Source organism: Arachis hypogaea, chromosome 4 (assembly GCF_003086295.3).
Source record: "Arachis hypogaea cultivar Tifrunner chromosome 4, arahy.Tifrunner.gnm2.J5K5, whole genome shotgun sequence".
In the NCBI taxonomy this organism is placed as follows: domain Eukaryota; kingdom Viridiplantae; phylum Streptophyta; class Magnoliopsida; order Fabales; family Fabaceae; genus Arachis; species Arachis hypogaea.
In genome coordinates, this window is record NC_092039.1 from 122,313,799 (window position 1) to 122,329,082 (window position 15,284).

At 34.6% G+C, this 15,284-nt stretch overlaps 2 protein-coding genes and 1 pseudogene across 4 annotated transcripts; 1 reads left to right on the forward strand and 2 right to left on the reverse strand.

Annotated features, from left to right (window-relative positions):
• Positions 1 to 285: 285 nt before the first annotated feature.
• Positions 286 to 3,280, reverse strand: LOC112797740 (receptor-like protein 6). Its single transcript, XM_072236170.1, has 2 exons — positions 2,974 to 3,280; positions 286 to 2,910 (listed from the first exon to the last, which is right to left on the reverse strand). The coding sequence occupies exons 1-2, from the start codon at positions 3,140 to 3,142 to the stop codon at positions 443 to 445; spliced, it is 2,637 nt and encodes an 878-aa protein (XP_072092271.1). The 5' UTR covers positions 3,143 to 3,280; the 3' UTR covers positions 286 to 442.
• A 3,740-nt stretch (positions 3,281 to 7,020) lies between these two features.
• Positions 7,021 to 7,777, forward strand: LOC140184361 (uncharacterized; annotated as a pseudogene).
• Positions 7,778 to 8,595: 818 nt separating this feature from the next.
• On the reverse strand, positions 8,596 to 13,765 carry LOC112797742 (receptor-like protein 6). 3 transcript variants are annotated; one of them, XM_072236172.1, is made up of 2 exons: positions 9,246 to 13,765; positions 8,596 to 9,169 (listed from the first exon to the last, which is right to left on the reverse strand). In XM_072236172.1, exons 1-2 carry the CDS (start codon positions 11,452 to 11,454, stop codon positions 9,072 to 9,074), a joined length of 2,307 nt encoding a protein of 768 aa, XP_072092273.1. In that variant the 5' UTR covers positions 11,455 to 13,765; the 3' UTR covers positions 8,596 to 9,071. The 3 variants fall into 3 exon arrangements, with proteins under 3 accessions (XP_072092273.1, XP_072092272.1, XP_025696606.1); XM_072236171.1 differs by having other exon boundaries at positions 8,596 to 11,222; positions 13,035 to 13,383; XM_025840821.3 differs by having other exon boundaries at positions 8,596 to 13,754.
• Between the last annotated feature and the right edge of the window lie 1,519 nt (positions 13,766 to 15,284).

The following is a 15,284-nucleotide window of genomic DNA, read 5'->3' on the forward strand; positions in this document are numbered from 1 at the left end:
AGTAACTTCTTTAATGAAAAGATTTTAGTTTTTTGTATTTCTATATTAGTTTTTTTCCCTTCTCTTACTTAGAATATGGATATTGGTTGTAATTTTAGTTTTGTTCAAAAATCTCATTTATTTAGTACTGTTAGTGTTGGCCCAATTGATCTACTTATAATCTTTTTCATATCAATGAAAACTTGTTTTTTTGAAAAAAAAAAAAACAATTGCTTCTTTTTACATTTTAACATCCTGTCTTGAATAAGCATAAGCATAACTACTGCATAAGCATAAGAGAGAGTATGCAAAAGGAAATTGATTATTGTATGCAGTATGGCTTTTGTTATTCCAAAAATAGAAAAAGCAAAATAAATATATAACACACTATATTTTTGTTATTCCAAAAATAAAAATAATCTAAGATTACCCACATGAAAAGAGCAACACCTAGACTTGTAACTTAAAAGATCTTTTTCAGCAACCTATAAACATCTACAGAAAAAGCATTTCCCAGTGCTAACCCAGCAACAAGGCCACCCACATATCCAATTAGAATTACCATCCAACAAAACTCAAAGAAAGATCCTGACTCAGAATCTTGATCACCATCAGGTTTTTGCAATGGAGGCTTAGGATGATCTTCACATTTCTTCAACAATTGAATACCGCACAAATCTTTATTTCCCTCAAATGAATTATTATCAAAGGTAGAAAGTTGGCCATTTTCTGGTACTGGACCTGAGAGATTGTTGAAAGATACATTGAAGAAATCCAAGAAGGTTAGCCCTGTGAGTTGTTGAGGAATATTCCCTGACAAGTTATTGAGAGAAAGGTCGAGCACTTCAAGATTTGAAAGCTTTCCGAAGGAAGATGGAATGCTGCCAGTAAACATGTTATTGGACAAATTGAGCACAACAAGACCATTCAAACTTCCCATGATATCTGGAATCTCTCCCGAAATTTTGTTACATGAAAGATCAATGGCTACCATGTGATGAAGGTATTGACTCCCAGGATAATCCATGACAACTCCTTTGTTGGACATTGAAAATGGATGCCAATCAATATCTATTTCCGCATTGTCACTATGAATCACGTCCTTGAAATCCAGTTGCCTTTTGTTGGATATGATCATCGATTTGAAGCACATGATTATTTCTGATGTTAATTTCCTTGAGAAACCATTTTGAGAAAGATCAATGATTCGAAGGTGGGGAAATGTGTATTTCAATGGACACATTATAGCTCCGTGAAATTCATTATCACGTAAAGAAAGAACCTTTAACTTAGGAAGAGATCCCAACCAGAAAGGAAATGAGTCATTGAAATGGTTATGTCTCACATCAAGAAACTCTAGCATTCTGCAATTGACAAGTGCTCTTGGTAATTGACCGTACAACTTGTTAGAACTAAAATCGATCAACTGAAGGACATCTCCTTTCACATAAATTTGAGGAATATTGCCTGTCAATTTGTTTCCTGAGACATTCAAAAGTTGAAGGGATTGGCTAAAGCTTCCCAAACATGATGGAATCATGCCAACTAAATTGTTGGAAGATAAATCAAGATCCACAAGTGACTGCAGGTTGCATATGGAGGGGGATATTTCTCCCATCAATAGGTTGTTGGAAACTTCCAAACTCTCAAGAGTCGTTTTGTTCCATAACCAACTCGGTATTGTCTTTATGCTGTTGTCTGATATGAAAAGATCAGTCAACTCTTGCAAGTGTTGTATAAAATTGGGAAAATGAACTAAGTTGCATGAACCAAAAATCAAAGTTTGAATTTGAGAAGGAAATGTTACGTTGGAAGTGTTCTTCCCTTCAAGAAAAGACAATTTGTTGCCTCCGCCTAAACCAAGAATAGTAAGCTTTTGGAGCTTTGAAAGCATGTCAAGCTCAATCTGTCCTTCCAACATATTACTATATAGTTTAAGACCTGTAAGATTCTCTAACTTGAAGAGGAAATATGGAATTTCACCTTGAAGATCATTATGGGAAAGGTCCAAGTGACTTAAAGCGGTTAGATTCATTATCCAAGTTGGAATTTCTCCATTTAAATTGCACCTACTCAATCCTAACCACTGAATTGGAGGAAGGTTTGTCACATTGACATCCCTGTTTTGTGAGAACAAGGACAATTTATTGTTAGACAAGTCAAGAACATTAAGCATCTTTAGCTTCAAAAACATGTCAAGTGCTAGGCGGCCTTCAAAACAATTATGACTTAGAACTAGATATGCAAGATTCTCTAGTCCAAAAAGAGAGCGAGGGATTTCACCATCAAAGCTATTATCTTCAAGATCCAAGTGAGCTAAATTGGTCAGGTTTCCAATGGATGCAGGTAATGTGCCCTGCAGATTTTGGTTTCCCGCAAAATTCAAAGATGTTAAGTTTGCAAGAGAGAATATTCCGATAGGAAACTCACCATGCAGTTCACATTGACGAAAAGAGAGTATTTGCAGAGATGTAAGGTTTGTGAGCGTGTGAGATAATGATGATGAAATGGTGACAAAATTAAGGCGAAGTTGCTCAAGTCTTGTTGAGTTTTGAATTAAGCTTCGCAGAGTGGATTCCTTGAGATGTAAACGGTTGATAAATGGAAAATCAAGACGTTCAATATAGCTGCGAAGATCAAGGGACAACAAGTTGGACAAACGGGAAATTTGAGTCGGGACTTCACCTGACAATGTGGTTTCACCAAATTGAGAAAGATTCAAATGCCTCAGTTGTGACAAGTCACCTATCCTGGCTGGACTTTGCGAGTGATTGAAGTCATTGTCTGAAAGATCAAGGCTTTGAAGATGCACAAGCGAGAAAAGGGTGCTATTGGGATCCATGGAACCATAGAGCAGGCTGCTACTCAGATCAATGGAAATGACATGACCTGTGAGTTCATCGCATTCGATGCCATCCCAGGAGCAGCAATCTGTGGTTGGAATCCAGGTGAGAGTTTTAGGATAACTGAAAGGATTATAGGAAGCAGACTTACTTATGAAGAAGCTTTGTTTAAAGCTGAGCAAGGCATTGCTTTCATGTTGATGGCATTCATGATGATGAGTACTAGTTGAATCATTCAAAGTTAAACAGTTTGTGAACAGGGAGGATGAGAAGAGAAGAAGAAACTGTATGGAGAAAGTAAGAGAACAGAAGAACCCCATTATTGTGATCGTATAGCAGTAGGTTTCAGTGGATGAAATGTTTGGGACACTCTAATCGGTTTTTATAGTGAAGCAGTGATGGTGATACTATGTAACAGACATGCACCATGGAACGTTACATGCATTTGTATTATTCCGAGTATGATATTGCCTCTCATTTCGCGGAAGAAAAAAGAAAGATAGTGATCCTTTATTATGGCTGCTTCAAAAGACTTTTCAAACCACATACTGGCCTACACATCGGTGCTTCTTGGTTTAGAATAATTTGCATAATATGGCCAATCATGTCATTTTAATTATCCCAAGATTTTTTCATACTTGCTTTGAGTATCCCTTTATTAGAGACAATTTTATTCGGCCATTTGAGATCCCATACATAGGGGCATGGTTCTTCTAGCACCAGCTTTTTGTATATAACACTGGTTAAGGAAAATAAGTATTATTAACTTCAACCGTGTATATATACTGATTTCGGGTACTTAGTTTTGTTTGTGACTTAGTTATGCAGAGTAGCCTCTCTGCTTCATTACATACCTTCCACAAACTGAACTATCTTGGTCTCTTGTTACTACTTCATAGTGAAGTTCTTTGATATTATATTTTTGTCATTACTATTTGACTTTGTTAGCAACTTGCATTGACGTCTTTCATGCTTAATTTTCTCGTTATCTTTTATCTTTCATTACCAACAGAAACTTCCTTGTTTTAGGTGTTCTAAGTAATAACAGTTGCATAAGTGACATGGATGTATTATTCCTAATTCCAATAGTGATGATAAATCATACTCATGAGAGTGTTCTAAGAAAGCTATTAATTGTGGCGGCTTCTGCAGACCCTTTCAAAGTTCAAAGCACATGCATGCCATTTTTCCACACTTGGCTGCCAAATACTTGAATTTAACTGCTGCACGTAAAACCTCTCAGCTTGGTTATTATCCTCCACAAACTTAACTCTCTCTCTCTCTCTGTCACTCAAGTTCATTCTGTCCTTATTCTTAATATTTTCTATTTAGATTGACTCTGTAAAGTAAACGTACTTTGGCTTATATAGGTAGAGACTTCAGATTTTTTTGGTGGTCTAATTTCGATATTATCAAAGCAAAATAACTATTTTAGAATAATAGAAAAATAGGTCTTTAAAAAATTTTGTAAAAGACTTATAAGTTCTTAAAAAAATTACCAAATATGTTTTTCAATTGGAATATTAGATTTATAGGTGTTAGTCGAAAATAAATAAATTCTGAGCTGCTGAGTAGAAACTTGCTTCATGGAGGGAGTGAATTTCGATTGATAAGGACTCATCGAGGAAGAATGAAGTAATCGAAGAAATGAAGAAGTTAATAAGTGAAGCTAATTGATGACAATTACCCACATTGTGCAAAAGAGCGGAAACGGTTACTCAAATATTAATGCACGTGAGAGTTATATTTGAATTTGATTGGTCGAAGACTCTTGTAAATGGACGAAGGTTCGAAGAAAAAAGGGTTGGAATCTCTCGTACACTCACATCCCAATAATTCCTTCCATGTCTTTATTTTTCATTTAAATTTCTTGTAATATTTTCCGTTTTCCTTTAAGATTCGGCATTTTGTATTTGACTTTAAAGCCCTTCGATTTTGTCGACGCTTTATTTAAGTTCAATGTTATTTCTTTCAATTTCAATCAGTTTACTCTTAAATTTATTTGCTTTTCTTTCGGATTTTCTTTTGTTATTTTGTTCAATTGAAAGAACTTTTGATGCGCTTTCAGACACTGATACTCATAAGAGGAGTATGTTTCGCTCAGATCATTAGATATCGAACTACTTAGATTTGTAGCAAATCTGTAAAACAATAGGTAAAAAATTTACAATGTTAGAACCCTTAATCTTTCTCTGAGTTCGCTGTTGTAATTCTTCGGTGACTTGGTACGAGTTCATCGCAAAATTTTGTTAAGAACTTATTTAATACTTTTTATTCCTAAGGACTTATATCATATGGCAAAATTTTTCATAACTTACTTGTCTTATTACCCTTTTCTTGAAGAACACATACAAAAGTAACTTCCAAAAGTAATATTATGATATCACCGCCAAAAACAGTTATACAACTTTTTTTACACTCCAGCTACAACCATAAACCAGTAATTAGTGGGGTTAGCAGGTGATTAGAAGGAAATTAAATTAGATTAAAATTTGTTTATGAAATTTTAACTAGAAGTTAGCAACAAAATCTTATTCTGTTTGATTTATTAATCTAACAGATAAACATAGATGGGACGGATTGGTTTCAGGTCTACTTATTTATTTATTTTTTCTCTTTTTTTTTAAAAAAAATCATTTCATCTATATGGTTCTGCTTTCTAACAGATGTGTTTTGATTTTCATCCTTTTACTTTTTGGAACATGCATTGAAGTTGGATATGGTGCCAACAGTTCTATGTGGTGCTTCTTACACTACTTGCAACTGTTCTGAGATTATGAGAAGACCTAGAAATATTGGCGTGCATTTTGGGTAAGAAAAGAATAATTGGCATACTTATTGCTGCCATAACCGAAAGCATAAATATCATTGCTAACAAGGGAAATAATATTTGTATATCTTATTATTTAATGGTATAAATATTAGGTGAAGTCTACAGTGACTATTATTATAGTAGTTACAATAGTTATAAACTTTGACAACACTTAAAACTTGTTGCTAAAGTTAATATCACACTTTTTTATGTTTTTTCAATATCTTTTTATTTTAAATTTTCAAATTAAAAAGTATTTTTGAATATTAAAAAAATAATTTAATTTTAGCAACAAAAAATAACATTAATACTTGTTCAAAATCACAGTGTAAAATGTAGAAATAAAAAGAATTGAGCAGTTATTGAGTCATATATCAATGTTCAAATAAAAAAAAAACATACAAACTCGAAATGCTTTTACTATGAATACCATTTTTTCTAGCTTGCAATGACCTATAAAGCGATAAATGATCATTGATAACAATTACTACATGACCGATCATTTATTTAAGAATCAATCAATATGATGCATCATTCTGAAAACTAAACTCTCTTAGCAAATTTTTTTACTCTGATGTTTTTCTTAATGTACACTAAAGTCTAACTCTTAACTTCAACTCTATTTTATTAAAAGGTGAAAAAATATAAACATATAGCTTTCTTGTATTTATCCAAACGCGACCTATATGAATTAAATTCTCAATATAAAACATAAATGAGAGGAATGCAGAAAAACAAATAACACATAATACGGTTTTCGGTTATATGTATTACAGGAAGAGTAGTGGCTTCAGAAGAGGTGTATCAGAGTATAGGGGTGTTGCAAGGTGAAATACTCCTTGTAGTCGTTTTGAACATAACACAAAAATGTATCTGCTTTTGTGATGAAGATGGATCACTAATGCTTGGTGAATGTTCTGCAGGCATCACCATAATGGAAGATGGGAAGCAAGGATAAGAAGAGTTCTTGGAAACAAATATCTTTACCTTGGAACCTGTCAATAAATGTTCAATTTTGTCAATCAAAATTACAACCATGCTTCACTCTCCTAAATTTTAAAATTTACTACTTAATTTGTTAAGCTATGTTTCTTAAGTCATTTTAATTTTTTATTCGCCCAACATTCACAACAACAATTTATTAAGTGCCAAAAATTTCACATTATTTGTTAACACCATGTGTCACCTAAAATAAATTGCACATCAACAGATAGTGCAAATTGACTAACACTAATCAACAACAAAATAAAATTACTTACCAAATGAAATTTCAAGTCTAAACAATTAACATTGAAATTCTAAGAGCTACAAAAGAAGCACATTTGCAATTTGAAGACCATGTTAAACCATTCCTCTAGAAGAAATGGACTAACACATGCACAAATATTGAAAGAAAGAAAGAAAGAAAGAAAAGATTTAGTTATGTTTTTTGTTTCTACTCCTTCAATTCCTATGAATGACATTTTGTTATTGTTAACTAATGCAGGCACACAAGAGGAAGCAGCACGAGCCTATGACAAAGCAGCAATTGAGTACAGAGGAATTCATGCTGTCACCAACTTTGATTTAAGTCATTACATAACATGGTTGAAGCCTTCACACCAAAACTCCCAAGACCCTAAACCTGAAACAGAAGTAGTACTAAACTCTCAAACACTCACTTCTCCATCCAACTATGCTCCAAATCCAATACAACATTCAAAACCATTGCCTTTTGACAATACCTCTTACATCAGTCTTGATCACCTGAATTATCCTGAAAAATCAAGAAGTCTTTGATAACAAAATGTATCGATTTTCGAGCAGCAAGTCGTCTTCTCCCATGGCTCTTGGCCTTCTCTTTCGCTCTTCACTGTTTAGGGAATTTGTTGAAAAGAACTCAAACAATGCATCTGGAGATGAACCTGATGAGTATGTCAGAAAGGATCTACAACAAAACATATCCAGTGAGGATGAACTGGGTGGGATCTTCTGTGATGGCAGTGACAGCATTTCATTTTTCTATGATCCAAACACAAACGGCTTAGAACTGCAAGAAAGCGACCTCTACTCAATTCTTTGAACAGAGATGTGTAGTTATATTGACAATAATGTAAAATATGATGGGGCATATAATTTTGTTCTATGCATGTTTCTAGATCTCAATAGCTTTAAATTTTACAACAGATGTTAATGATTACTGCTAAAAGAAATTAAAAAGCAGTGTTGACAAGAGTATATGAATATGCAATAAAATTCAGAGTTAACAAGATCCTATTTGTTGTTATATATGTGAGCCATCAACATATATAGAACGGATTAATTGAAGGAAATCAATATACCAGTTACTTCAACATATCTAACTGTAGTTAATTGGGCATTCTTAAAGTCATCTGATGCAAACTTCTTTTACAATCAAAAGAACCAGAATTCTACAGATTCCTTTCCATGTTGCTAAACTTCACATACTTCACCCAAAAAACATGTTTATGAATACTGTATAGATGGATATGTTAACCTTTCATACTCATTGGTAATTGCTCTCTTTTTTTCAAGGCTATGGTTTTGTTCCCTTAATGGGTCGTTCTGTGCTCCCTTTGATAGATGTTATTTTCTCTATGGGGTGTTATTGTAATTTTATTTCTTATTCTCCTTCAATTCCTATGAGAAAAATTAGTGCTCTTACGATGAAAAAGAGAGAGATTGATCATCATTGCTTCTCCTTCCTTCTATGGTGTTGTTAGTAACTTTTTCAAATGAAAAGATTTAGACTTTGGATGGTTGTAATTTTAGTTTTGTACGGAAATCTCACTTTTGTTATTGCAGTATTACTGTTGGTCCAATTGATCTACGTATAATCTTTTTCATATCAATGAATACTTGTTTTTGGAAAAAAAATTGTTTTTTCATATCAAATAACACAAAGTATGGCTTTTCTTATTTCAAAAAAAAAAAAACAAAATTGATATATAACATACTATATTTATCTTTTCTTATCTAATATCTTGCCTATTTTTATTTGGGTTAAAATATAGCTGACTCTCACATAAGAGAAACACAATAACTTTAAAAACAAACACAAAAATAAAAATAATATAAGATTACAAACATGAAAAGACCAACATCTAGAATTGTGACTTAAAAGATCTTTTTCAGCAACCTAAAAACATCTATGGCGAAAGCATTTCCCAGTGCTAACCCAGCAACAAGGCCACCCCCATATCCAATTACAATTACCATCCAATACAATTCAAAGAAAGATCCCGACTCAGAATCTTGATCGTCATCAGGTTTTTGCAATGGAAGCTTAGGATGGTCTTCACATTTCTTCAACAACCGAATCCCGCACAAATCTTTGTTTCCCTTAAATGAATTATCATCAAATGTTGAAAGTTGTCCATTTTCTGGGATTGGACCTGAGAGATTGTTGAAAGACACATTGAAGAAATTCAAGAAGGTTAGCCCTGTGAGTTGTTGAGGAATATTCCCTGACAAGCTATTGAGAGAAAGGTCCAGCACTTCAAGATTTGAAAGCTTTCCGAAGGAAGATGGGATGCTGCCAGTAAACATGTTATTAGACAAGTTGAGCACAACAAGACCATTCAAACTTCCCATGGTATCTGGAATCTCACCATAAATTTTGTTACATGAAAGATCAACGGCTACCATTTGATGAAGGTATTGACCCCCACGATAATCCATGACAACTCCTTTGTTGGACATTGAAAATGAATACAAATCAATATCTATTTCCGCATTGTCACTATGAATCACGTCCTTGAAATCCAGTTGTCTTTTGTTGGATATGATCATGGATTTGAAGCACATGATTATTTCTGATGTTAATTTCATTGAGAAACCATTTTGAGAAAGATCCATGATTCGAAGGTGGGGAAATGTGTATTTCAATGGACACATTATAGCTCCGTGAAATTCATTATCACGTAAAGAAACAACCTTCAACTTGGGAAGAGATCCTAACCAGAAAGGAAATGAGTCATTGAAATGGTTATGTCTCACATCAAGAAACTCTAGCATTCTGCAATTGACAAGTGCTCTTGGTAATTGACCGTACAACTTGTTAGAACTAAAATCGATAAACCGAAGGACATTTCTTTTCACATAAATTTGAGGAATATTGCCTATCAATTTGTTTCCTGAGACAGTCAAACGTTGAAGGAATCGGCTAAACCGTCCCAAACATGATGGAATCATGCCAACTAAGTTGTTGGAAGATAAATCAAGTTCCACAAGTGACTGCAGGTTGCATATGGAGGGGGATATTTCTTCCATCAATAGGTTGTTGGAAATATCCAAACTCTGAAGAGTTGTTTTGTTCCATAACCAACTCGGTTTTGTCTCTATGCTGTTGTCTGATATGAAAAGATCAGTCAACTCTTGCAAGTGATGTATAAAATTGGGAAAACGAACTAAGTTACATGAACTTAAATCCAACGTTTGAATTTGAGAAGGAAATGTTACGTTGGAAGTGTTCTTTCCTTCAAGAAAAGACAATTTGTTGCCTCCGCCTAAACCAAGTATAGTAAGCTTTTTGAGCTTTGAAAGCATTTCAAGCTCGATCTGTCCTTCCAACATATTACCACCTAGATCGAGAACTCTAAGATTCTCGAACGTGAAGAGAAAATATGGAATTTCACCTTGAAGTTTATTTTGAGAAAGATCCAAGTGATATAAAGAGGTTAGATTCATCATCCAAGTTGGAACTTCCCCAATCAAATTGCACCCAGTCAATCCTAACCATTGAATTGGAGGAAGGGTTGTCACGTTGACATCCCTATTTTGTGAGAACAAAGACAATTTGTTGAGAGATAAGTCAAGAACATTAAGCATCTTTAACTTCAAAATCATGTCATGTGCTAGTTCGCCTTCAAAAAAATTATTAGACAGCGACAAAAATTCAAGATTCTTGAGTCGAAAAAGAGACCGAGGGATTTCACCATGAAAGCTATTATCTCCAAGAGCCAATAAAGCTAAATTGGTCAGGTTTCCAATGGATGCAGGTAATGTACCCTGCAGATTTTGGTTTTCCCCAAAATTTAAGACTGTTATGTTTGGGAGATGGAATATTCCGACTGGAAACTCACCATATAGTTCACATTGGCGAAAAGAAAGCATTTGCAAAGACGTAAGGTTTGTGAGAGTATGAGGTAAAGATGATGAAATAGTCACAAAATTCAGACGAAGGTGTTCAAGTCTAGTCGAGTTTTGGGTTAAGCTTGTAAGAGTGGATGCCTTGAGTTGCAAATGGTTGATTAGATTATATGGAAGCTGCTGAAGAGTATAGCCGCGAAGATCAAGGGACAACAAGTTGGACAATTGTGAAACTTGAGGTGGAACTTCACCAGAGAATGTGTTTTCATTGCCATGAGAAAGATTCAGATATCTTAGTTGTGAAAGCTCACCTATCTTGGCAGGAATTTGAGAGTGATTGAAGTCATTGTCTGAAAGATCAAGGCTTTGAAGGTGCACAAGTGAGAAAAGGGTGCTATTGGGATCCATGAAACCATAGAGTTGGCTGCTTCCAAGATCAATGCCGATCACATGACCTGTGAGCTCATTGCATTCAATGCCATCCCAGGAGCAGCAATCTGTGGCAGGAACCCAAGAAAGAGTTTTAGGATAACTCAAAGGATTGTAAGAAGCAGACTTACTTATGATGAAGGTTTGTTTAAAGCTGAGCAAGGCATTGTTTTCATGTTGATGGCACTCATGATGATGAGTAGTAGTTGAATCATTCAAAGTTGAACAGTTTGTGAAGAGGGAAGATGAGAAGAAAAGAAGAAACTGTATGGAGAAAGTAAGAGAACATAAGAACCCCATTATTGTGATCGTATAGAAGTAGGTTTCAATGGATGGAATGTTTGGGACACTCTTAATCGGTTTTTATAGTGAAGCAGTGATGGTGATGCTAAATTCCAATAGACAATAGTGATGATAAGTCATACTCATAAGTGCGTTTCGGCAGACCCTTTCAAATTTCAAAGCATAACAGAGGAATTCTGTCGTTAGACTTAATTTTTTCTCTTTAATTTGTTTCATATCATTGACTCTAAGTAAACTTACTGTGGCTTATATAGGAAGAGAGTTCAGATATCTTTGGTGCTTTAATTTTAATATTATCAAAGGGAGATAAAATTACTTTTTTTTTTTTTTAGAATAATAGAAAACGTTGGTCTTTAACATGATTTATCATTTTGTGAGGGACATATAAACTCCACCATTACCATTCTGTAGGGTTTTGATACAAGTCCATTACACAATTTTCTCAAAAATTATTTGATACTTGTGTAGTGCTTCTTACGCTACTAGCAACAGTTCTGGATTATGAAAAGCAGCTAGAAATATTGGCGTGCATTTTGAGCAAGAAAAAATGTGGCCCTTCATGTCATTTTCAAAATTATTATGTAAAATATAGAAAATAAAAATGAATTAAGCAGTTATTGAGTCGTAAAGAACTGAATAAAGCTTAGCAAAGACCAATAATCATGTATCTTAAGAACACAGTACATGACCATGAAAACAGCACAATAAATCAGTGTAAAGAGAGAGGGAAAGGGAGGTGTGCTTGAAGCATACAACTCGAGATACTTTTACTATGAATACCATTTTTTCTAGCATGCACCAAAGACCAAATGAAGGAACAAAGCAGAAAAGAATCAACCAATATACTGCATCATTTTGAAAAGAAACTCTCTTAGCAAATGTTTTTTACTTTAATGTTTTTCTGTAGGCTATAGTCTAATGCTTAACTTCAACTCTATTTTATTTGAAAGTGTATCTCTAGCAATATAATACTTAGCTTAATTGAAATTAAATTAAATGAAATTTGCTTATGAAATTTAAATTAGAACTTAAGCACCAACTAGGATGGTGTTTTGATAATTTTTGCGTGCATTTTGGGCAAGAGAAGAAAAATACTGATAGTGCTTTCTGGTTTTGATTAATTGGAATAATGTGATCATTCATTTCACTTTACGACTCTAAGATTTTTCTAAATTAGTGATGCTAAATTCCAATTGCCAATAGTAATGATCAATCATACTCATCCCTCCTTATATGTCCATTTCTAGTTGGATTATTGATCAATTTCTCTAAACTAATTGAAGTGCTGCTCACTTTTGGTTCCACTAAAAAATTTTGTGCATATAATGGAGCATGTCACATTATTAGTCAATGCCATTTGTCATGCTAATGGCCCACTAAACAATGCTAGTTGACTACAAAATAAAATTACTTCCCAAATAATTTCAGGTCTGAAACTAAAATTTTAAAATTCTGAGAAGTACTGAAGAAACACATCTGCAATTTTGTTTTAGGATAACTGAAAGTATTGTAATCTGTGGTTGGAATCCAGGAAACAGTTTTAGGATAACTGAAAGTATTGTAAGAAGCAGACTTACTTATGATGAAGCTTTGTTTAAAGCTCAGCAAGGCATTGCTTTCATGTTGATGGCATTCATGATGATGAGTACTAGTTGAATCATTCAAAGTTAAACAGTTTGTAAACAGGGAGGATGAGAAGAGGAGAAGAAATAGGGTAAGGTTTTTATCGAAATAGGGTTTCAATGGATGAAATGTTTGGACACTCTAATCGGTTTTTATAGTGAAGCAGTTATGGTGATACTATGCAGAGTAGCCCCCTGCTTCATTAAATACCTTGGACAAACTGAACTAACTTGTCCCTTGTTACAACTTCATAGTGAAGTTCCTTGATAGTATATTTTTGTCACTACTATTTGACTTTGTTACATGAAGCTTCATGACTTCTCTACTCATATATAGTCATCACCCGCAGGTACCTTTCAAACCTTAATTATCTTTCACTTCCTTTAATTTTCTCCACAAACTTCCTTAGCTTGTTTTCGGTGTTCTAAGTGATGATAAATCATACTCACCTCACGAGATTGTGATGTTGGTTGCCGTTCATTTTGGGGACACGGAATCTGCAGACTCTTTCAAAGTTCAAAGTACATGCATGAAGGCTGAGAGCCTGAGACATTCATGTCATTTTCCCATACTTAGCTTACGTTGGATTCCTTCTAAAATGGTGTTATTTCAATGTAATTGCTGCATCAAACCTCTGTGCTTGCATTGGTTATCCTCCACAAACTTAACTCTCTTTCTCATAGTCGAGGTTTTGGATCTTTGTCTCTGATATTTGAGTTTGCTAACTTGCATTCTATCGTTATACTTAATCTTCTCTCTTTAATTTGTTTAGTATCATTGACTCCATAAAGTAAAATTACTTTGGCTTATAATATAGGGAGAGAGTTTACATGTTTTTGTTGCTTTAATTTCAATATTTTCAAAAGGAAATAACTATTTGTTTTATCAGTTTTTATCAACATGAGTGGAAAGTTACTTCTAAAATCAACATGTTATGATATATATTATTGCAAAAACTTTATATATTTTTCTGTACACTTAATTTACAACGATAAACCGTTAACTAGTGTAACTAACTTTCTCTAACTTGGCTGATATCCCTAACACAGCTCAAGGGATGCTTCGTTTATGAACACCATTTTGTCGACCTTGCTTGCACTTAAGAGCGACTACATGAGCAATACCATACAAACTGAAACATATTGCCAAACCTTTTTTCGTTTTTCATTTTTTATTTTATTTTTTTCTAAATAAACCGGTGAATGAGCAAAACTCTCAAGTCACAACAATTAACGTAGAGCAGTCAAATATCATCACCTGTATACTAACTGATCATATTATGGCCCAAAAATACAGCCAGATCTAAAATAGAAGTCCACTCAAAAGATTCAACTTATTCGACTTTGATAACGGTAATTCAGCTCTATTTATTTAAATAAGTAACTAAGTAATTTTAAGCCGAATAACTTAAAAAAAAACCTAGCAGAGAAAGAATATGTACTCCGTACTCAAGGAGAATGAGAGAAGGAGAGAGCGGGGGCGAGCGATTGAGGGTGAAACACAGTGAGAAAGATGGCCATGTCATCCGAAGAGATAAGGGGGAGAGCGTGGGTGGGTGTGTATCCGGTGTTAAAGGAGGGTGGTTCTTCTCGAGAGGGGTTAGAAAAGTCATCCAAGGTCTCTTTTAGAGATAAAGTCATTGGTGTAGAAAAATCTAAGACCTTTGCATTAGTAGGGTCTTTATCTGGGGATGGTATCGCGATGGTGACAGGTAAGCAGGGTGATTCTCGTCCACCAAGTGTCAGTTTTACCAAGGAGGCAAAGAGCTGTCTAGCTGAACCTTATAAGGGAGCCATCGTGATCAAGGTGCTGGATAAGCATTATGGCTACACGGCTCTCATGCATAAGCTTCGGATAGTATGGTGCATCAAAGGAGGGTTTGATTTGTTGGATGTGGGGTTTGGATATTTTTTGGTTAAATTTGATATTGCTGCGGATCGTGAGAAAGTCATTATTGGTGGCCCGTGATTGATAGACGGTCACTATGTTGCAGTAAAGCCATGGGATGTGGATTTTAGGCCATGCGAAAAATCCTTTGGATCAACGCTGGTATGGATTCGAGTCTCGGGACTTCCAATTTGGTGCTACCAGGAACAAACAATGCTGCGAATTGCTTGGGTTCCGGTGAAAGTAGATTTGGCCACTAAGCTTGCAGAAAGAGGAAAATATGCCCGAGCTTGTGTTCAAATTAATCTTGAGTTGCC

Coding starts and splice junctions, on each gene's coding strand:
- LOC112797740 (XM_072236170.1), bottom strand. CDS start 3,142: ATGGGGTTCTTCTGTTCTCTTACTTTCTCCATACAGTTTCTTCTTCTC. Junction 2,911..2,973: donor TAAACAAAGCTTCTTCATAA/GTAAGTCTGCTT, acceptor TTCCAACCACAG/ATTGCTGCTCCTGGGATGGC.
- LOC112797742 (XM_025840821.3), bottom strand. CDS start 11,454: ATGGGGTTCTTATGTTCTCTTACTTTCTCCATACAGTTTCTTCTTTTC.